Here is a 24,598-nt window from a genome sequence, read left to right as displayed (position 1 = left end):
AACACCAAGAATAGACATTTGAAAGGCAATTTAAAATAAATAAAGAATAGTGAACAACAGGCTGAATAAGTGTACGTTATATGACGCATAAAAAAACAACTGAGAAAGTGCCTGGTATGTTAACGTAACATATTATGGTAAGAGTCATTCAAATAACTATAACATATAGAACATGCTATAAATTTACCAAACAATCTGTCACTCCTAATCGCTAAATCCCATGAAATCTTATACGTCTAGTCTCTTACGTGAATGAGCTAAATAATATTATTTGATATTTTACGGTAATGTGTTAATAATTTCACACATAAGTCGCTCCTGAGTATAAGTCGCACCCCCCGGCCAAACTATGAAAAAAACTGCGACTTATAGTCCGAAAAATACGGTATGTTGGAGTTGGGGTGTTGGTGGAGGGAACAGTGATAAAGTCATCTAAAATAATTTGTGTTAAAAAGGGGGCAGATAAATATAAGAATAGTATTCTTCCATCTGCTCCTTCCTGATCATGGAAATGTATAAGAAACAAAAAAACAATGAAATTGTCCACTGTATATGGCTTGTATATATGCATTTTCATGAAAGGAATAAAAATAAATGATGATGATTATGAGGGCTGGACGATTATGGAAAAAATATTAATCACAATTATTTTGAGTGATATTGAAATCAAGATTAATAACACAATTATTAATTACTTTGAAAGCATGAGTATCTATTGTACCACCAAAACTCAACTTTAAATACAATTTAAAAGCACATTGGATATGAATGAGTTACAGATAAACAACATCTTGAAAAATAATAATAGTAATGTCAATAAATTAAAATAACTACAGCAATTTCATAAAAAAAATTCATAGTTTTACCTTTTACACTTATAATAATAATAATAATGGATTAGATTTATATAGCGCTTTTCTAGACACTTAAAGCGCTTCACAGAGAAGTGAGAACCCATCATTAATTTTTACAACTCATTCATTCATCATTCATTCTCCGGTGTGAGTGGCACCGGGGGCAAGGGTGAAGTGTCCTGCCCAAGGATTATTTTACCACCATCGAGTTTGTGCTCTTTGTGTCGTTAATAAAACTTTATGAAATGTTGAAATAGTTACTAATATTGATACTGTTGATAATATTCATTTTTGTTTCACTACTAGATGGTTCTGTGTCATGTTTGTGTGTCCTCTCAATTGCTCTGTTTATTGCTATTCTGAATGTTGCTGGGTCGGGTTTGGTTTTGGAATTGGATTGCATTACTATGGTATGTATTGTTTTGTTGGATTGATTAATAAAAAATAAAAAAGAACTTTATAAAATGCAAGAATCCTTACATTTATCAGTGCAATACATCTTTGGAGAGTTTTGACCAGTATTTTAAGTTAAAGCATAATCATTTTTGTAAATGTATCAATAAGTGCTATAAGTACATTATGTTTGTGTAAGGTACTTTTTTGAAACCTTTTATTTTGTTAGCACAGCGCTGTTATTGTGAAGTGTGGTGCTGCTCTGAGCTTGACGAGTGTGGATACGACTGTAGGTTGTTTAAAAAAAAAAAAGAGAGAAAATGTGCCTCTCAAGTTGCGACTGCTGTCCTGTTTGTGGATTGATCTTACATTGATGATGGCGTTCACAACAACACAAGCAGATGAAATGTGTTGCGGATGTATGGATTGTTCTAGCTAGCTTTAGCTTCTTAGTTTAGTTTCAAGTGACCGTCTCAAAATTGTTTAGTTTAGGACACGTTTTGGGGATGAATAAGCGGTCCCGGACACCCTTCTCCTCACAATGACAGCATTTGGGGCGGTATGGCGTAGTGGGTAGAGCGGCCGTGCCAGAAACCTGAGGGTTGCAGGTTCGCTCCCCGCCTCTTGACATCCAAATCGCTGCCCCCGGTGCCGCTCACACTGGTGAATGAATGATGAATGAATGATAGGTGGTGGTCGGAGGGACCATAGGCGCAAACTGGCAGCCTCGCTTCCGTCAGTCTACCCCAGGGCAGCTGTGGCTACAAATGTAGCTTACCACCACCAGGTGTGAATGAATGATGGGTTCCCACTTCTCTGTGAGTGCTTTGAGTATCTAATAATAGAAAAGCACGATATAAAATCTAAACCATTATTAATATTATTATTATTATTTCACTAACACTTTATTGACAATTTCTGTAAAATTCTGCGTTAACCATTGGATTCCGTTTTATTGGCTAAGTACTGCGTCCATGTTTACGTTTAGGCGGAAATCATATGTAGAGATGTCCGATAAAGGCTTTTTTGCCGATATCCGATATTCCGATATTGTCCAACTCTTAATTACCGATTCCGATATCAACCGATACTGATATATACAGTCGTGGAATTAACACATTATTATGCCTAATTTTGTTGTGATGCCCCGCTGGATGCGGTAAACAATGTAACTTTACCATGAATTGATTAACGTGTACCCCGACTTAAACAAGTTGAAAAACTTATTCGGGTGTTACCATTTAGTGGTCAATTGTACGGAATATGTACTGTACTGTGCAATCTACTAAAACAAGTTTCAATCAATCAAAAACAAGGTTTTCCAAAATAAGAGAACAACTTCAACTCCAGTTATGGAAAAAAGTGCCAACATGGCACTGCCATATTTATTATTGAAGTCACAAAGTGTGTTTTTTTTTTAACATGCCTCAAAACAGCTTGGAATTTGGGACATGCTCTACCTGAGATAATCCTGATACCCACTACAACTATGGGAAATACTGTACTTTGACTTTCACAAAGTGCATTATTTTTTTTATTTTTTAAACATGCCTCAAAACAACAGCTACAAAAACAATGAAGGCACACAGCTTCAGTCCAGAGTATACTATGTACGTGTTTTACCGGATATGTACCGCTCCGTACAGCAGCGTTTTAAAAAGTCATTAATTTTACTTCTTGAAACCGATACCGATAATTTCCGATATTACATTTTAAAGCATTTATCGGCCGATAATATCTCTAATCATGTGCCTTATTTTTTGTTGAGTTTAGTGATTATTGATTAGGCATACCAGCATTGTGTCCAATAAAAAGTAGCAACCATGGTCAGATTCCAAACTTCTACGAGACATGGTCTTTTTTTCCACTCATACGCTCACTCATCCGTTTTACCGTTACAAGGTCAGAAATTTGCATGCACGGTGGCTGCGCATCCCATTGATGTTTTTTTTTAAAAATCATATTTTAATGATTGTGAAAAGCCAAAATTGAAGTCCAAATTTAGATTAATTGTCTAGCCATACTTTTTAAGATGTCGTCACAGATTTGTTTCATAAGCACACATTAAAATTTTAATGGTTGGTGCTGTCCTCTTTTATGGAGACACAGAGGTCTCTTGGCGCCTGTTAAGTGACGTCACTGACAGCATAGAGCGGCAAAATGTGATCACTCCTACCCTCCGCCAAAGTCCTCGAGATATTTCCGAAGAAAATGAATGAAAATAGTTTTTGGCCTCGTTTATTTTTTATGACGCTGTACGCTGTTAGAAATACACTGCGTGGACAAGTATTGGGGATACACATCTTTATCAGTGAAAGGTTGGGCTAGACTTGTTGGTTTCTTATTATTAATTTTAGCAAGACATTCTGCACTACTGTATGCTGTGCCGAAACAGTCTCAGTTCTCAGAGTATAAAGGTATGCTTGTATGAGTTGGAAGAACAAAACTACTAAATACAGACTGTTAATTTTTTTCTCACAGCACTGCAATCTATCTGTGGTAGTGGGTGGGTGCGGGGCAAGATGACATGATCATCAAATTTGTATTATTGGCCATGAAGCAAGGGCATCTAATGGACACTGTGTGAGGGACATAAAGTGAGCTAAGTAAATATGTTTAGAAGTAGCGATACCGTTTACATTTGAACCGATAAGGTACAAATTCCTGGGACTTCAGTGTGTGTTTATGTTGTAATAAATGTATAAATAAATGTATTGTGACAAATCAATGTAAAAATGAGAAAACTGGGCTGTTCAAATTCTTGTATAAAGTTTTCTCAGAAGGTGGGTGTCCAACTCTACAATTTTACTGTTCACATGTCCCAATGTATTTGTCCACACACCAGTAGTGATGTGCAAAACCACTGATTTTCTCTCGGATTCGATACTGACTAAAATTCAGGCTGATGCTCATCCGATTTCAATACTTTGTCGAAATATACCAAATATTTCTACTAAAATTCAAAGAGGTGTGTGTTTTCAAATAATATATCTGAAAAAAAAAAAAAGAGCAAAAAATCGTAATGTAAAAAGAAAAAGCTGAAAGTGTTAAACTAATTATAATAATATACTCAGTCGCCTATAACTCAACATTTTGTTTTCAAATTTATATATTTGTTTTTTGAATTTTTTAGATAATAAAAAAATATCAAACCACCCCCCCATACTTAACTTTTCAGTATGCGGCCCTTGGTGGGAAAAGTTTAGACACCCCTGATCTAAAAATATTGGAAGCTCTAAAAATAAAAATATGTAAAATATAAACAAAGTTTAGTTAGTTAGGTAATTTAAAAAAATGAAATAATACTAATTTATAAATAAATTAAATAATTAGAAAATTTACAACAATAATAAACTGTTGAATATGTAACTGAATACTGTATTAATATTTTCGTACAGGCAGAACTTTTGACACACTAGGTTATGCATTTGCACAGTCATATTATTATGCATTTTTAAAATTCTATTCTTATAGGAAAAAAACAAAAATGTAAGAAAAAAGAGCAACACAATTGGTGTGTAATGGAAAAAAAGCTGAACTGTTCAAACTGAAAATATTAATAATATACTTAGTCACCCATAATACATAGCTGACACAATATCTGTTTTTCGAATTCAGCATAAAATCAATAAATATCAGTATGGCCCCCGCATACTTGGACTTTTCAGTATGCGGCCCTTGGTGGACACCCCTGCACTAAAGTATCAAAAGTATCAATATTTTAAACTGAGAGTTGATATTAGAGCATAAAAATCCATATTTCAGTATCGGTCCGTACAGCACTATACATCAGTAGCTTCATCCCTAAACAGACAGGGAACACACTTCTAGCATCAGTTCTAGGGACGGTTTAATGGATAAAAATGTCCGTCTAGTTTTGTGGACTCAGCAGAGTTGAATCATCTGAGATGCTTCACATGCAGTTTGATGCTGCTGAACAAGACCAAGATTCAGCCAAGAGACGCTTGCCGGCACAAGCTCAAGTAGAAGGTTGATATCTGCTTGTGGCTGTAATAGAGGTCCAATTAGATTAGGACCATGACTCATCTCGCAAGATAAAAACCTTGTCCTTTGTGTTTTGTTTCCAGGTATGAGGGTGATGCAGAGGGCACATAGGGAGAGAGCTGTGCGGCGGTAGCATTGATTAGGAAATTGCATTAACTCTTACCCCCACTCTCCCGCTCCCCCACCTCCGCCCCCCAGTTGCTCTCCTCCTGACTGGCAGGGGCCCAGATAGTAATGGCTCCGCTGTCATAAGTCATTCTAACTAGTGGGAGGAAGCGCTGCTCTCATTCTCTCTAGACGGGGGATGGCTTTGACTTTGCTCTCTTGTCGTGATAGAATCCTGCCCAAGCAACGCTTCGGGGAACGAGACACACGCTGATTATGATTCACGATGAGGGATCGGCATGATTTGTCAATTGGTGTATAATTAATTAATTGGTTTTGTGGAACTTGGATGAATGGCCCCTAACTTTGCAATCAATTGTGATTATGTTGCGTATGAAACACCTGCGTTTGCCATATACATTTATTTATTTGGATTAGAGATGTCCGATAATGGCTTTTTTGCCGATATCCGTTATTCCCATATTGTTCAACTCTTAATTACCGATTCCGATATCAACCGATACCGATTTATACAGTCGTGGAATTAACACATTATGAAGCCTAATTTTGTTGTGATGCCCCGCTGGATGTATTAAACAATGTAACAAGGTTTTCCAAAATAAATCAACTCAAGTTATGGAAAAAAATGCCAACATGGCACTGCCATATTTATTATTTAAATCACAAAGAGCATTATTTTTTTAACATGCCTCAAAACAGCAGCTTGGAATTTGGGACATGCTCTCCCTGAGAGAGCATGAGGTGGGGTAGGGGGTAGCGGGGGGTGTATATTGTAGCGTCCCGGAAGAGTTAGTGCTGCAAGGGGTTCTGGGTATTTGTTTTGTTGTGTTTATGTTGTGTTACGGTGCGGATGTTCTCCCAAAATGTGTTTGTCATTTTTGTTTGGTGTGGGTTCACAGTGTGGCGCATATTTGTAACAGTGTTAAAGTTGTTTATACGGGCACCCTCAGTGTGACCTGTATGGCTGTTGACCAAGTATGCGTTGCATTCACTTGTGTGTGTGAAAAGCCGTAGATATATTATGTGATTGGGCCGGCACGCAAAGGCAGTGCCTTTAAGGTTTATTGCCGCTCCAGTGTTTCCCATAAACTGCCAAGATACCCGTGGCGGTGGGGGCGTGGCTATGGGCGTGGTCACCATGACATCATCGAGTAATTTGCATAATTTACTACATTGATTTGATTTTCTCTAAAAAGGTTAAAAAAATGTATACTTACTAATTAATAATAACAGTTTTGTTTTAAACGTTCATCCATCCATCCGTCCATTTTACAATATAATTACAACACTTTATGTACATATTTATATACAGATTTGAACAATAAGTTATTCACTGAAATATATTTATTAATTGTGGTTCTTACAAAAAATATATCTTATAAAATATAAAAGCCAAAAGGTCTCAAAGCTCTGCCCCTTTAATTAGTGCATACTAAATAATTTAACTTTAGCCTACTTCTACAACCATATTATTTACCAGCAACATAAAGTGAAACAGAGGCAGAGGTGTCCTGCCACAGTCAGTAACAAATAAACAGAAAACAGTAGTGGTGGTAGATAGACACTGAGCTTCATCAAACATCTGATCCACTGAACAAAGAGCTCCAAAAATCTTGAACTTTAGACTGCCATCAGTTTTACTCCCTACACTTAACCATGTGTTTCCTACTGCCTGCAGACTTTGCACCCTTTGTTATATACACATGTTGTGTTTATAATATAAATACATTTAATAAAGTCAAATACAAATAAGGCAACAAGAGAAGTATCCTACACTTCTCTTTTGTAAAGTAAATCTGAACAGCCAATATGGGCATCTACATCAACTATATGATTTGCCTGAGAAGCTGGAGAGGACAAAAATAAATAAATAAATAAAAATAAAAAAAATAATTTATTTTTTAAATTATTATTTTTTTATTTGTGGCGGACGTAATTCTTTCCTGGCGGGCCGCCACAAATAAATAAATGTGTGGGAAACACTGCGCTCTGTACTTCTCCCTACGTCCGTGTACCACTCCGTACAGCGGCGTTTTAAAAAGTCATAAATTTTACTTTTTTAAAACGGATACCGATAATTTCCGATAGTACATTTTAAAGCATCTATCGGCCGATAAAATCGGCAGTCCGATATTATCGAACATCTCTAATTTGGATGGATTTTTCTCTTAAGTGTGTGTGATGTTTTATTGATGATCTGGCATCATTTACTGTATTGTATTGGTTTTGATAATGAAACATATCTAAATGGCCCCCACATTTTTAGATTTGTCAGTGTGCTGCCCTCATTGGAAAAAGTTTGGACACCTCTGTCTAGTACTTTAGTACTTTCTACTGTTTTATGTTCTTACAAATGTTAGCCATCCAGGAAATGATGCAACATGTTCTGCTCAAGCAGTGATTAAGAGAGAGGACCATCTGGATTTTCGGAGGGTGTTGTCCTTTTTCTTCTTGCACACTTAATGCCGTCAGCACATTAGCTGTTTCTAAACTAGCCCTGGTCTCATTACTCATCCCGATGTGGCGCTTGCTCTCATAAAGGGCAACGCTCGCCTTTTTATAAATGATTATAATTATTTAACTAGAAGGTTCATCTGGAGCTGATGCCGCTGTTTGATTAAGTATAATATACAAAACCCAAAAGCGGTGAAGTTTGCACATTGTGTAAATCGTAAATAAAAACAGAACACAATGATTTGCAAATCCTTTTCAACCTATATTTAATTGAATAGACTGCAAAGACAAGATACTTAACGTTCGAACTGGAAAACTTCATTTTTTGCAAATATTAGCTCATTTGGAATTTGATGCTTGCAAGAAAGCTGGCACAAGTGGCAAAAAAAAGACTGAGAAAGTTGAGGAATGCTCATCAAACACTTGTTTGGAACATCCCACAGGTGAACAGGCTAATTGGGAACAGGTGGGTGCCATGATTGGGTGTAAAAGCAGCTTCCATGATTCACAAACAAGAATGGGGCGAAGGTCACCACTTTGAACAAATGCGTGAGCAAATGGTTTAAGAACAACATTTTGCAATGAATTTAGGGATTTCACCATCTACGGTCCGTAATATCATCAAAAGGTTAAAAGAATCTGGAGAAATAACAGCACGTAAGCAGCAAGGCTGAAAACCAACATTGAATGCCCTTGACCTTTGATCCCTTAGGCGGTTTTGCATCAAAAACCGACATCAGTGTGTAATGGATATCACCACATGGGCTCAGGAACACTTCAGAAAACCACTGTCAGTAACTACAGTTTGTCGCTACATCTGTAAGTGCAAGTTAAAACTCTCCTATGCAAAGCAAAAGCAATTTATCAACAACACCCAGAAACACCGCCGGCTTCGCTGGGCCCGAGCTCATCTAAGATGGACTGATGCAAAGTGGAAAAGTGTTCTGTGGTCTGACGAGTCTAGATTTCAAATAGTTTTTGGAAACTGTGGATGTTGTGTCCTCCGTAACAAAGAGGAAAAGAACCATACGGAGTGCTTTATGGCGCAAAGTTCAAAAGCCAGCATCTGTGATGGTATGGGGGTGTATTAGTGCCCAAGACATGGGTAACTTACACATCTGTGAAGGCACCATTAATGCTGAAAGGTACATACAGGTTTTGGAGCAACATATGTTGCCATCCAAGTGAGGTCTTTTTCATGGAAGCCCCTGCTTATTTCAGCAAGACAATGCCAAGCCACGTGTTACAACAGCGTGGCTTCAAAGTAAAAGAGTGCGGGTACTAGACTGGCCTGCCTGTAGTCCAGACCTGTCTCCCATTGAAAATATGTGGCGCAATATGAAGCGTAAAATACCACAACGGAGACCCCAGACTGTTGAACAACTTAAGCCGTACATCAAGCAAGAATGGGAAAGAATTCCACCTGAAAAGCTTCAAAAATTGGTCTCCTCAGTTCCCAAACGTTTACTGAGTGTTGTTAAAAGGAAAGGCCATGTAACACAGTGGTAAAAATACCTCTGTGCCAACTTTTTTACATTGTGTGGCTGCCATTAAATTCTAAGTTGATGATTATTTGCAAAAAAAATTAAGTTTCTCAGTTTGAACATTAAGTATCTTGTCTTTGCAGTCTATTCAATTTAATATAAGTTGAGAAGAATTTGCAAATCATTGTATTCTGTTTTTATTTATGAATTACAGAACGTGTCAACTTCACTGGCTTTGGGCTTTGTACTTTGGAACTTTCTAACCGGTCTTAATGTTTGCTTTATCTAGAAGCTGGTGGTGAAGCCAGACCAGCTGATTAAGAGGCGGGGTAAGCTGGGCCTGGTGGGCGTCAACCTGGACCTGAATGGTGTAAAAAATTGGCTGAAGCCTCGCCTCCTGAAGGAGACCATGGTACGTCATCTAGTATCCAATAACACTTCCTGCATCAATAATATCATATTGCCCTCTCCTTCATCCTTTTTCTTTCATGTGTACATTTTGTATCCAGCGCGTGTGTGTGTGCGTGCGTTCGTGTGTATAAACAAGCTTCATTCTGCTGCTGCCTTTCAGTCTGCTGGTAGTCCATCAGTGCAGTCAGCATGACGTACAACAAGGAGCATCCATCACCGCGCCGCTCCAAATGCCTTGCCTTATAAACCAAGAAGACACTTCTAGAAGCTCACATGAAGAAGAACGTAGATTTATTTCATCACACATGACGTGAAATTGTCTGCTGCCGTTTGCAGTGGTAAATCCATATAAATAGAGCTGCAATGTTCCATCTATTGGTAAAGTTATATCATGTAAACTAAACACAGTCGGTTTAGGGCATTTATACAAAACAAGGCAGATGAATATGATAGCTACAACAATAGTCCAGTGTGTATCAACAATTGTGCCTATACAAATATAAAATGAAAAAAAACATACATGCCAGGGCTCGGCGAAATGGCTGAAAACTATCACCATTCAAGTGTTTTATATCTGTTGATATCAATAATTATTGATTTGATGACCTGTCGAGAATAAGGACCAGGAGAAAAATATATAAACATTTGTATTTAAAATGTAATCTTCCCTCAGCTAAGATGGCAGAAAACAGGACTTTGTGGCTCGGTTGGTAGAGCTGCCGTGCCAGCAACTTGAGGGTTCCTGGTTCGATCCACAGCCTCTGCCATCGTGCCCTTGATCTGATGGGTCGTGGTTAGGGCCTTAGATGTGTGTGAATGGGTGTATGTGGAAATAGTGTCAAAGCGCTTTGAGTACCGTAAGTCGCTCCGGAGTATAAGTCGCACCGGCTTAAAATACATAATAAAGAAGGAAAAAACATATAAGTCGCACTGGAGTATAAGTCACATTTTTTTGGGAAATTTATTTGATAAAACCCAACACCAAGAATAGACATTTGAAAGGCAATTTAAAATAAAGAATAGTGAACAACAGGCTGAATAAGTGTACCTTATATGACGCATAAATAACCAACTGAGAACGTGCCTGGTATGTTAACGTAACATATTATGGTAAGAGTCATTCAAATAACTATAACATATAGAACATGCTATACGTTTACCAAAAAATCTGTCACTCCTAATCGCTAAATCCGATGAAATCTTATACGTCTAGTCTCTTACGTGAATGAGCTAAATAATAATATTTGATATTTTACGGTAATGTGTTAATAATTTCACACATAAGTCGCTCCTGAGTATAAGTCGCACCCCCGGCCAAACTATGGAACAAAAACTGCGACTTATAATCCGAAAAATACGGTACCTTGAAGGTAGAAAAGCGCTATACAAGTATAACCCATTTACCATTTATCAGGAAATGTCAACACAACCATGGAAAGCAATCAGTGTAAAGAAAATTCTAAAATCACATTGAACACTTAACAATACACTCTTAAAATGAAGGTGCAAAAATAAGGAATATGTAAGAAATGTTTAATAAAGTGTAAAAAAGTGAAAATGTTAACATAGAGAAACCTGAGAAAAACTATTTTCTGCGCGGCTAAGGTGGTTGGTGGACGAGCGCCTTGCATAATTTACAGACTACAATGTTCTGACTGCAGTCCGTTTTAAAAAAAATCTAAAAAATACTATCGAGGTGACTTTTCCTGTTTTATCCACAATTTATTTATTTCGCTAATTTTTAGTTTCTCTTCTCAATCCATGTAAAGCATCAACTGCGAGACAACAAGGTGGTGCAACCAAACCTGATAACAGTTGATACTGTTACCTGATTGGCTGTTACCGTGTCACTCCCACTGATCTATGATCACTTTTTGCGTTGCTCGGTTACCAGAGAGTGAGTGCCTTTTTTCATGCAACAAACCTTGCTTTGGAAACTTCTGGTTTCTTCCGACGAACAAAAAAATCAAAATTAACGAATATTTTATCGCACGCATTTAACCGTCCCACACACAGGAAACCTTTTTTTTACCATATTTCGTCACTTGGCCCTGATGGAAGTGGACTGTAACGACCAAAGGTATTCACAGTTTTGTACAAATTTGTACCAATATTTAATTTTTTACCCCTTTTTATTTGCTATTGCTAACTAAAATAGCATTCAGTAGCAAGTAACAAGCCTCCGTCTGATTTCCCCCCGTTTCCAGATCAGCACTAGGACGCAACAGGTTTTGTCGCATAGTTATTAATTTAACAATATGTTTAGTATCATTGTGGTTGTAGTTTGCGTCTGTGTACAATTGCACAAAAATTAAGCATCCAAAATCCTCACATCTATTTTCTAATGTGTCATCGACCCTATGTCGTTTTTATTTTTTTTATTTGCACCTTTCAAAATGTCAACTCCATGGCTCTCGCTCTTTGTTATATTTTTTTCCCCCATTCTCCACGGTTGGCTGATCACTGACAGTCCCTTGCAGCGCCGTGCCTGCTGGCCTTTAACTCAAGAACGGTGACAGCACTCCGCCAAATGAGCTGCGTCGGTCCGCCTGGGGCAAAACATGACGCCATTCGCCTTAAAATCTTAGCTTTGTTTGTCTGAAATTCTACAGAATTGTGGACTATGCAAATTCAGTGTGTCCCCCAGGACCGCAATCTGTCTGTGGTGGTGGGTTACGTCCAATTATATGGATGCTGTGGGACAGACAAACAGTGGGCAAAAACATGAAAAGCAAAAATAAATGTTTAGCAATGCAAATGGACTTTCTTCTATTGCTTCTTTTTATGTTTTTTAATGTTACAAGAAGAAAGACGAAATGCGGGGGGGGTCACAATAAGACCAGCTGCTTTTTGAGTAAAGCCATACATGCTTTGTTAGTGTCTAAATGTGTCCAATGATAAAACCAGGAAAAGTCACTAGATTTGTTGGTAGTCGCTTTTTTGAAAATCACAATCAAGGGTCTAAATACTCGCTAAATATAGCAATCAAGTCACTAAGTTGGCAACACGGATCCCTTGTGCTATGTCGTTTTATTCTATGGCAGACCACTAAAAATTGGTGGACGCACAAATCCAGAAAACAGTGTCCGCAAAAAACAAACTGATTTATTTAAGTGTGCACACACTAATCCAAGTAAATTTCTTTTTTTACATCCCAAACAATGTGGTAGCTGGGCACGCCCAGGCCACGCCCCTTTATAAATACGCAAATCATATTGAAATTAGCCATGTGCCTAAGATCCTACTCTCTGCCCAATCAAAATTCACCGCCAAGCCTTAGGAGGTGCTTTTGTCTGCGTTTCCAGCAAACGAGAGGGATGAGTTGGATAGTGTGAGAATTGTCAATGCTGTAGAGTCTGAGAACCACACACAGGAAGAAATAAGAAATAAGTGGTACTACATCAGGAAGAGGGTGAAGAAGAAGATGGATGTGGCTAAAACAGGCGAGGGGACCAGAGATCATACTTGCCAACCCTCCCGTTTTTAGCGGGAGAATCCCGATATTCAGCTCCCGGCAGAGATTTTCTCCCGACAAACTCCCGGTATTCAGCCGGAGCTGGAGGCCACGCCCCCTCCAGCTCAATGCGGACCTGAGACTGAGTGGGGACAGCCTGTTCTCACGTCCGCTTTCCCACAATATAAACAGCTTGCCTGCCCGATGACGTCATAACATCTAGGGCTTTTAGAGAGTAGAGTGCACAACTGCGCACACAACAAGGAGACGAAGCAGAAGAACGAGGAAATGACAGACATGGCGACGCCGTCGACGAGCAAGATGAAGAAATACGCTTGCAAGTTCCAAAACGAATGGAAACAAGAATTTCAGTTCATCCAGGACAGTTCGAAGGGGAAGGTGTATGTTGCCTGTAAATTTTGTAGAACAGACTTCTCCATTGAACACGGTGGCCGAAATGATATACTCATCATGAACGGAGAAGTTAAGCAGGACAATACTGCCATCTAATGGATAGCCACCGGAACACTGAAATTCAAGTATTTCTTTTATTTATATGTAAATAAAATAAAAAATTAAAATAAATAAATAAATAAAAATAAAAATAAAATATATATATATATATATATATATAGCTAGAATTCACTGAAAGTGAAGTATTTCATATATATATACACTACCGTTCAAAAGTTTGGGGTCACATTGAAATGTCCTTATTTTTGAAGGAAAAGCACTGTACTTTTCAATGAAGATAACTTTAAAGAAATACACTCTATACATTGCTAATGTGGTAAATGACTATTCTAGCTGCAAATGTCTGGTTTTTGGTGCAATATCTACATAGGTGTATAGAGGCCCATTTCCAGCAACTATCACTTCAGTGTTCTAATGGTACAATGTGTTTGCTCATTGGCTCAGAAGGCTAATTGATGATTAGAAAACCCTTGTGCAATCATGTTCACACATCTGAAAACAGTTTAGCTCGTTACAGAAGCTACAAAACTGACCTTCCTTTGAGCAGATTGAGTTTCTGGAGCATCACATTTGTGGGGTCAATTAAACGCTCAAAATGGCCAGAAAAAGAGAACTTTCTTCTGAAACTCGACAGTCTATTCTTGTTCTTAGAAATGAAGGCTATTCCACAAAATTGTTTGGGTGACCCCAAACTTTTGAACGGTAGTGTGTGTGTATATATATATATATATATATATATATATATATATATATATATATATATATATGATATATATGATATATATATGATATATATATATATATGTATATATATATATATATATATATATATGATATATATGAAATACTCGAGTTGGTGAATTCTAGCTGTAAATAACCATGCCCCCCGCCCCCACCCCCTACCCCCCACCTCCCGATATTGGAGGTCTCAAGGTTGGCAAGTATGCCAGAGATAAAGTAGCGCTGCACCTCATTTAAAAAGATAGAAATGATGTGTAAAACTTTAGAAGAGGTGGATGCACACGTGATTTACTAAGACTACAATTTGTGAAACTTACAACAAACTGTTTTTATACAGTGACTTGCTTACAGACTGATTATAGTGTCGTGTGAAAATGATGTAATATTCGGTTTGAAATCTTTTAAATTCAAATATGTCAGCATATCAAGAAGGATACGAAAGACTTTGACTCTTGTTTGATTACTCAATTTATTATTACAACACAGGTCGGGCCATTCCTTCACCGTCTCCGGTGCCATAATGTGCCGCAACCACTGGAACACATTGTAGCAGCAATAGGTGGAAAACCCTTCCAAATATTAATATGAAGCATTAAATGCATTGTGTCCTCGCCTAAATCTTTTTTACATTGTTGAAATCAAACGACCACCTCTGTGTGTCGCCAAAGTATCCGCAACGTGTAAAAATGTGCGTACGTGAAGCATGAAGTTGGCGTGAGGCACCGCACATTTCCACGTCCAAACATCGATTTCGATGTGCGTCCATGAATGTGTGAGACTGTAATTTGTGTGTAGGTTATTTCCTTTTTCTTAGTGATAATTATGACTACCACTAAGTTCCACAGAGAAAGGTGTGGCTTTGTCTCTGTTGTCATGCATGTTTTTTAATAAATGTTTTCTTGGTGGTCCTCAGGTGGGAAAAGCCAAAGGCGTTCTGAAGAACTTCCTCATCGAGCCGTTCGTCCCTCACAAGCAGGTGACTCATTCGTTGCGGGGAAACGCAGTTTCATGATCTTTTTTTAGTATTCGTGTTGCCAAAACCCTTTCTCCGTCAATTAGGAGGAGGAGTTCTACGTGTGCATCTACGCCACCCGGGAAGGTGACCACGTGTTATTTCACCACGAAGGAGGGGTGGATGTAGGCGACGTGGACGCCAAGGCCAAGAAGCTGCTAATTGGCGTGGACGAGAAGATCAGCGCGGAGTCCGTCACCAAGCAACTGCTCTCGCACGTCCCTAATGACAAGAGACTGTGAGTAACAATCAAGAAATGACATAAGCTAATAAGCTAAGTGAGAAGTGCATTGGGTGTCTACAAAAGCACTTCGTAAATCTAACCTGATTCATTAATTTATTTATTCATTGTTGTGTTACAGCATGAGTAGTAAGAAATGTGTTAGTAATTGCTGTGATATGAAAAGAGGTAGGATTAAGTAAGCTCTGCCTCTTCTTACTCCTTTTTGGACAGGTAATGAGGAACTAATTATGTGATGTATCCTATTATAAATGTATTGCATGCATGTTCGGAATAAACTATCATCATAACCATAACCCATCAATTAAGTAAAAAAACATTTTAATGCTACTTTTCAAAAATGGATGACATTTGTGTGCACAAGTGCGTATATTTCATTCTTTAAAAAGTAGCCAAAACCCACGTTTTTGCTAGGGTCGCCCCGATACAACTTCTTCACTTCTGAAAACGATACCGATATTGGAGCCCTGACTATTTGCTGATACCGATATCGATCAAATAATATACCAGCAGGAATTATGCAAACCGTTCTCGTTTGTTTTGTAGAATGTTGGAAACAATGGTAGGAATGAAAAGCATTAACCTATTTATTATCAACAGTCTGGAATGTATTTATACTGTTTTTAGGTTGAAGTACAGTGGTAATTGTTTTTGGTGACACCTCGTGGTCACAATAATTCATTAAGTTAAGCTCATGATGCAGTAAGTTGAATGCTGTAGATACGTTTGTTACTGTTCTGCCTTGGAGACATTGTATGTGTAAGTAATTTGCAACTATAATTATTTGATACTTGTCAACATTAGCAAAGGTGCTGTTTTAAAGTACAATATTGTTGAATGAATTATTACGTCTGTCTAGCTTGTGTGCTATTATGTGCTTAGCTGTTGTGCAGCTGCTAGGTCCAAGTAGCCTACAGCCTACCAATATTTACCTTTTGTAAATGACTTCACTAAAATACGGTGAAAATATCCAACACCAATGGCCCAACACGAGTGGTCTAACTGAGACAAGAAGACCGCAGGCTTATAAGAAATGATCAGTGCGCTGATATTTAAGTGGTGAGGTGGTGGTGGTGGTGGTGGGCGGGGTTGCAAGTGTTTTCCATTAGCCAAATGACAAAAACCCTCCTATGCTTTTTTTCATCTGACTCAACCCGAATCACCCCCGCCCCCTCCTTTCAAGGCTGCGGTGGATTCAGAGCACGTCCATTTTATTTTGATGGCTGTTATACAGTGGCCCCCCTTTTCCCTCCCTCCTTGTCCGTATGTCCAGCAGCGCTCTCGTTGAGACTGCGACTCACTGTCTTGGCTGACATTGACGAAGCAGCCCCATTAACAATTTCTCTCCCACATCGCCATTTTTTCCATTCCATGCACACTTGGGGAAGCTGAGTCACTTTGGCTCACTCCCGTCAGACGAGGTTCTGACAACAGGCTGACACGGTTACTAAGCGGCCTCTTCTCCCGACAGGATCAGATGATGTATCCGCACACTTGACACTGTCCATTCTACTCTGCTATGACGTACGAAGCAATTAAATTAGATTTCCCCTCCCCCAGCAAGACAGGAGAGCTAATTGGCAGGTGCATTCTTTTCCTTCCTTTCAATGCTAGATGTGGACAACAAAACATGGCTAGGAGACCCACCAAAATCATTTTTGTGCATGTACTTCTATGTAAATATGTGCATTAGGGCTGCAGCTATCAATTATTTTAGTACTCATGTATCAATTAGTTTGTTCAATTAATTAAGTAATCAGATAAACCCCACATGTATAGCACAGTTGTCAAACTTAAGACCCGGAGATCTGATCTGGCCCACCACATTATTTTATTTGGTCCTTTAAAGCCTGGAAATAATATGTGTAAATAAAATACTTTATAATTTTTTTAACTAAATACATTTGTACTTTCCATTTTGACGGAAAATAATACATGCACTCCATGCGATCGGATCATTTTTTAACTTAAATATTAGCTAATAATGCAATAAATATAATATCATACATTCAAACCTATTTTTTGTTAAAATACAGAAAACATTTATTTCTGCTTGACTTATGATTTCATATTGTACACTGTAAAAATGAGAAAAGGATTTACGGTAAAATTGTGATATTTACTGTGGTTTTTACAGAATTTTAAAGTAAATGGAAAAAACTGTACCACTAGTACCACTGTTTTTTGGCAATACAATTCGGGCAAATGAGGATAAAAAACTGGTACCGTTCCACCATTTACAAGTAAATATTACAGTAAGTAAATTTACAGTAAATACTGCACCGTAAGATCTACAATTGTTGTTTTTACGGTAAAAAACTGGCAGCTCAGTTGCAAGAATTTAAGTGTAAAAAAAAAAAAGCAGTTTTCTATTTACAGTAAATAAAACGAACATTTTGTATTAAAATTCTGGCAACAGAGCTGCAAGTGGCACTGTAAAAACCATGTACATTTTACGGTAAAATGATTGCGGTTGAGCTGTCAGTCTTTTACGGTAAAATCTACCTTTTTTTAATTATTTTTTTTACATTGTACGTAAAAAAAAAAAAAGTAAAAATCAAATGCATAGAAAATTGTGTAATATCATTCACTATTAGAAGCACCCCTCTGAGGTCAACCATACGGTTTGACCCTCAATGAAAACAATTTTGACAACGCCCCAGCAGGCACAAGACATTAAAACAACATTGAGAACTTGTTGAATTAGGTCCTGACGTTGAGCAACTCATACCTAACGTTGAAACAACATGCTTTTTGACATGGTTTAATCAATGTTGGGTTCTGATGTTGATTTGACCATTGAAATTTGGTCATTTTCCCACCAATATTCTACAACACGAATACAACGTTGAAACAACATGCTTTTTGACAACATTTATTCAATGTCAGGTTGATTTGACCATTAAAATTTGGTCATTTTCCAACCAATATTTTACAACACAAATGCAATGTTGAAACAACATGCTTTCTGACATTTATTCAATGTCAGATTGTGACATTGATTTGACCTTTGAAATTTGGTCATCCACAACGTTAGACATCGACGTTGTCTGAATTTACAAATACAACTATTTTGCAACGTTGTTTCAAAGTCAGTTTTAATGGACATGTATGTATAATCATTGTTGTATCAATGTGCCTGCTGCTTTATAGCCTCAATGCGTATTTTAGGGAAAATAGGTAAAATAAACATTTCTGCCTGCCATACTCTTTGTTTTTGTTTTCCAGGAAATGCAAATCATCAACATTGAAATTTCACTTTTATTATGTGTGTTTTAATACAAATTAAAATAATAAAAGTTGTTTGCTATTTGCCACCACACAGATCACAGCACCCACACACTCCCACCCTCATTTCTGCTCTGTTACAGCGGCTGTTCTTAAACTATATCTGCATATTCAAAGTTCTGGGCATTCCATGCGGTCTGGACTGTATCATTTTTTATTGGTTACATTAGTTGCACTCATTAAATTAATCAAAGCAACAGAATATGAATCGAAGCTTTTGCCTAATCGAAGTAATCGTTGCATCCCTGATAGAACTGGGTAATAAAATGATATATTGCCGGAGACACGTAATCAAAATCAATTAAAAAAATGTGTTTGATATATTCTTTTTTTCATCAGAGGAAACAAAGTTACAAAGCAAGAATCAGAATCAGAATCAGAATAGTTTTATTGCCATTGTTTGAGAACGGGTTCACAAACTAGGAATTTTTCTTGGTGCAATCGTGCAACATAAAACACATAAAACACATATAACACGTATTTGGTAATAAAAAGAGCTGTAACTGAGCTATTAGATAGACTTCGAAGGAATTCAAGGAGCTACTGTTAGGAGTTATTGTTCATTTGCCTGATGGCCGAGGGGAAAAAACTGTTCAGGTGGCTGGAGGTGTGGGTCTGGATGGAGCGTAGTCTCCTGCCTGAGGGTTAGTTGCATTAACAAAGACACTCGCTCTCTTGTAACCAAGCAATGCAGGAAGTTATCACTGATCAGTGGGAGTAACATGTTGTTTGGATGTGCCATCTCGCAGTTGATTCTTTCCATGGGGTGAGAAGAGAAAGTAAAAAAAAAAGAGTGCTGCAGAGAGCGGATAAATTGTCGATAAGTAAGGAAATATCACCTCATCAGTATGACATCTTTAAACAACATTTTTTTAAACTGACTGTAATGAGACCAAAGCGCTCTGAATAAGTATTACCACACCACCTTCGCCACACTCATCCTTGAAATAGTTCTTTTGAGATTTCCCTGTTAAAATGTTTTAAACTGTGCACTATTTTGTTACACTTTATTAAACATTTCTTACACATTCCTTATTTTTGCACCTTCATTTGATTTTAGATGTTGATTGTTTGAGTGTTTTCCATGCTTGTGTTGATGTTTCCTTTCTTTTCTGCCTTGATAGCTGAGGGAATTATAGTCAGAGCATTTTAAATACAAATTAAATTTTTCTGCGGCCCTTATTTTCGATAGGTCAAATATGAATAATTATCGATATCGACCGATATAAAACACTTAAATAGTGATAAAATTTTTTGCCATATCGCCCAGCCTTAATTCCTAATGTGCTGTATTTTTTCTTTATATGTAAATCTATGTGAATTGTACTCTTTTGTTCATACAATATCTTTCTTACATATTGGCAGGGTGCTGGGCCAATTCATTGTGGGGCTCTTTAACCTGTACGAAGACCTGTTCTTCACATACCTGGAGATTAACCCACTGGGTAGGTTCCTATTTAACTTACCGTACTTCATTCAACACCTCATTAGGTTCACCTGTACATTGTGACGCAAATGCGAAATCACAGAATAATTTCTTAGTACCGGTATGTGTGTCATCATCTTGGTTACCACAGATAAGCCAAACATTCATCAATATGTAATCAGATTATGAAAGAAAACATCATCAGATCTTACCAGCAAGAAATAGATCTTGTTACTTTTAAAACACAAGAGGAAGGAAAGAAGTAAATAATTAATTCCTGCGCTGTTTGAAGATGTTTATAATTGCCTACATAGTACATGCCCTCTGGCGGCCCGAGACCGGTTCTGCCTGTTTTGATGTGGTACAGAACCAATTTGCAGGCAGCAAGGGGGTCTCCTCTGCTAATATGAACGTAACACTGCGGGTCGACGTGTCAACATTAAATTCCACCTCCCTCAGTGGTCACCAAAGATGGCGTCTACGTGCTGGACATGGCGGCAAAGATCGACGCCACGGCAGACTACATCTGCAAGGCCAAATGGGGGGACGTGGAGTTCCCGCCACCTTTTGGCAGGGAGGCCTATCCTGAGGTAATGACATGTCAAACAACACTCGTATCTATTTATGTAAATCATATCATTTTGTTCTAAAACTATCTTTAAAAATGGAGGGCATCAACTAAGAATCTCACACACAAAAAAGCAGTCACTCTGCGGCCGGTGCATGTCGGGCTCGTCTCAGACAGACTCCCCGTGTGCCAGACGGACGTTCTAATTGGGCCGCAGTGACTCGATTGGTGATGAAGCGGGGAGGGGAGAACAGCGGGCGCCTTTGATTGGAAGTATTTTCTTCCCAGACGCCAGCTGTGTGTGCCTGTGTGCTGCTATCACTGAAAATACACTCTGGCCACTTCATTAGGCACACCTGTACAGTCCAATTCAAAAGGTCCTTCCAAAATTGTCTTTTAAGGCAGATTTAGTTTTTTAGACCTTTCTTGCACTGAATTTGGTGAAATTGTTCAGGTGTACCTAATGAAGTGGCCAGTCATTACACATGCAGTGCTCACATATTGGGTCTTGTTAAACGTGTACTTTTGGCCCTGATTGAGTACTACATTCACGCTGCCGTCCTCCAACCTACCAATCGACCTTTCTCTGCCTCGTTTACAGGAGGCCTACATCGCAGATTTAGATGCCAAGAGTGGCGCCAGCCTCAAACTGACCCTGCTCAACCCCCAAGGCAGGATATGGACAATGGTGGCAGGTGGAGGAGCTTCAGTGGTATACAGGTACTTGAGCAGTGTTTCTGAATCATAGAGCAGTTGTTGGGCCGCGAGCGCTCCCTATAGGGCCGCCAAAAAATATAAATTTTTCAGCTGTGGTCCATATGGACCGCCACGGTACCCAGTTGTAATTCACTTTTTAATCACTTGTGGCAGTAATGACAATATCACACAAATGGAAAAAGTCTACAACTAAAGTTATAGTCTCTTAAGGGCAATAATTATGATTAAAGTGGTAAAGCTGTATTTTCATTTGCACCTTAATTGTATTGACAGTTTTGTTAAACATATTCATTATTTGTTTAGTTTATTATTTAACATAGTTGTATATGAATGTATTTTTTAAGAGTTTCTTCGTACATAGCATATTTCTCCACAAAACTGAAAAAGTGGCTTAAGGAAAATCAGAAGTGTGAGCACTAGAACTGGACATAGTTCACGACATTATTATTTATAATGTATTTTTTTATTTTGTACTTGTCTTAATGCTGTTGTATGTGTTTTTCACCTTTCTTCACTTTTCTTTAAAAGCTTAACCAGGGACGAGGGTTGCAAAATAGCCTTTGGCTAAAAGCTTTATGTACTTTGACATCGATTACTGATGGGTAGCAATGTTTAATTGAGCTGTCCCTGTCAAATGAACAAATAAAATAAATTGGTTCAAACTAGGGATGTCCGATAATATCGGCCGATATAATGCTTTAAAATGTATTATCGGAAATTATCGGTATCGGTTTAAAAATTATCGGTATCTGTTTCAAAAAGTAAAATTTATGACTTTTTAAAACGCCGCTGTGTACACGGACGTAGCGAGAAGTACAGAGCGCCAATAAACCATAAAGGCATTTCCTTTGCGTGCCAGCCCAATCACATAATATCTACGGCTTTTCACACACACAAGTGAATGCAAGGCATACTTGGTCAACAACCATACAGGTCACACTGAGGGTGACGTATAAACAACTTTAACACTGTTACAAATATGCGCCACACTGTGAACCCACACCAAACAAGAATGACAAACACATTTCGGGAGAACATCCGCACCGTAACACAACATAAACACAGCAGAACAAATACCCACAACCCTTTGCAGCACTAACGCTTCCGGGACGCTACAATATACATGCCCCGCTACCCCCTAACCCCCCCCCCAACCCCGCCCCACCTCCACCTCCTCATGCTCTCTCAGGGAGAGCATGTCCCAAATTCCGAGCTGCTGTTTTGAGGTATGTTAAAAAAAATAATGCACTTTGTGACTTCAATAATAGATATGGCAGTGCCGTGTTGGCATTTTTTTCCCATAACTTGAGTTGATTTATTTTGGAAAACCTTGTTACATTGTTTAATGCATCCAGCGGGGCATCACAACAAAATTAGGCATAATAATGTGTTAATTCCACAACTGTATGTATCGGTATCGGTTGATATCGGAATCGTTAATTAAGAGTTGGACAATATCGGAATATCGGATATCGGCAAAAAAGCCTTTATCGGACATCTCTAGTTCAAACTTATTTTTCTATTCAGCCTGACCTAAGTAAATTATAAATAATACTAAGTAAATAAGTTATAATATTTGTGATTAACACATTTATCACATTTACTATTTATTAATGAGAACTTTATTTATTGTTATTTATTTAATAATTATGTACGTACTCATTTGTCTATTTATTTACTGATTTATTTATTAACTGTTGTGGTTGTGTATTGCTATGATACGAAAAGTGGTAGGATTAAATAAGCTCTGCTTCTTTCTACTCCTTTTTGGACATGCTGTTTGTGTGAGAAACTTTAATTATGTGATATAACCTATTGTAATTGTATGTAATGTAATGTATGAATGTTCGGAATAACCATAACACATGGTTTAATACCATTTGACAAGGTTGTAAACTGTAAGTAGGTTAGATATAATTATTGAATATGATTTAAATCAAGAGTAAGATTACTAATTCAGATTTAATATTTGAGTGGGCCCCGGGCCACTGCGTAGTGGAAAAGTTGGGCCCTGAGTTCAAAAAGGTTAAGAACCCCTGTACTTGATCACTTTTTGGTAAGCATTTCTGAAAAATTGGCGTCTTTTCTGATATGACGTCATATACAGTATAAATCAAAAGTTTTGAGACTCTTTTGCATCCCATTGAATACAAAAGTGTCTCTAAACTTTTGGCTAGTGTTGTGTAGGTCGTGCAATAGTTTGAGTGCTGCCATTTTTTGTTAGTTTGCATGAATGAGTCCTATTCCTTCCTCCTCCATCTGTTTGAGGGTGTGAAGTGCTTCATGCAGACTCCTCAGCCATGACTAATTAATTCCCCTGCTCCTTCTCTATCTGCTCTACCTCTTTTACAGTGCACTATTAATTCCTTGGTTTGTTTACATTTTAAAATGTTACACTTTTTGACTTTTTCTCCTCTTGTCAAAATCCCACAGCGACACCATCTGTGACTTGGGCGGAGTCGACGAGCTGGCCAATTACGGCGAGTATTCGGGGGCGCCTAGCGAACAGCAGACCTACGACTACGCCAAGACCATCCTCTCACTCATGACCAGGGAGAAACATCCCGATGGTAACCTAAAAATTCTGGGGTCATATTAAGCTGTGCATGTTTTTCCCTAGGTATTAAACTTTTTGATGTGTTCCAGGAAAAGTCTTGATCATTGGAGGAAGCATTGCCAACTTCACAAATGTTGCAGCCACATTCAAGGTACAGTACATCCCCGCTATTCATGGCGAAATACCACGAATAAAATGCCTATTTTTGATACTCTAACTTAGAGATCAGTATTTTGCACCCCTTTTCTACTAAAGAAAAATAGCCTGGAGTTGCAAAACATAACACAAATAAAAACTGTCTTTATAGAAATTTACAGGCAAATGAATCAGTCCACTAGAGATGGGATTTATGGCTCTTTGAAGGGAGCCGGATCTTGAGAAGTTGTTTCTTTC

At 38.0% G+C, this 24,598-nt stretch overlaps 1 protein-coding gene across 1 annotated transcript in view; it reads left to right on the top strand.

Annotated features, from left to right (window-relative positions):
• Nucleotides 1–24,598, top strand: part of LOC133651894 (ATP-citrate synthase-like) — a 53,591-nt gene that overhangs the window by 8,085 nt on the left and 20,908 nt on the right. The window contains exons 3-10 of the mRNA XM_062050109.1: nucleotides 9,606–9,728; nucleotides 15,310–15,372; nucleotides 15,456–15,646; nucleotides 20,303–20,382; nucleotides 20,823–20,953; nucleotides 21,533–21,651; nucleotides 24,082–24,218; nucleotides 24,295–24,356. Of these exons, the coding sequence (XP_061906093.1) occupies nucleotides 9,606–9,728; nucleotides 15,310–15,372; nucleotides 15,456–15,646; nucleotides 20,303–20,382; nucleotides 20,823–20,953; nucleotides 21,533–21,651; nucleotides 24,082–24,218; nucleotides 24,295–24,356 (906 nt within the window). The remainder of the gene's footprint in view (nucleotides 1–9,605; nucleotides 9,729–15,309; nucleotides 15,373–15,455; nucleotides 15,647–20,302; nucleotides 20,383–20,822; nucleotides 20,954–21,532; nucleotides 21,652–24,081; nucleotides 24,219–24,294; nucleotides 24,357–24,598) is intronic.

This window comes from Entelurus aequoreus, linkage group LG06 (genome assembly GCF_033978785.1).
Source record: "Entelurus aequoreus isolate RoL-2023_Sb linkage group LG06, RoL_Eaeq_v1.1, whole genome shotgun sequence".
NCBI classification, from domain to species: Eukaryota; Metazoa; Chordata; class Actinopteri; order Syngnathiformes; family Syngnathidae; genus Entelurus; species Entelurus aequoreus.
This window is presented reverse-complemented; position numbering and strand designations above follow the sequence as displayed.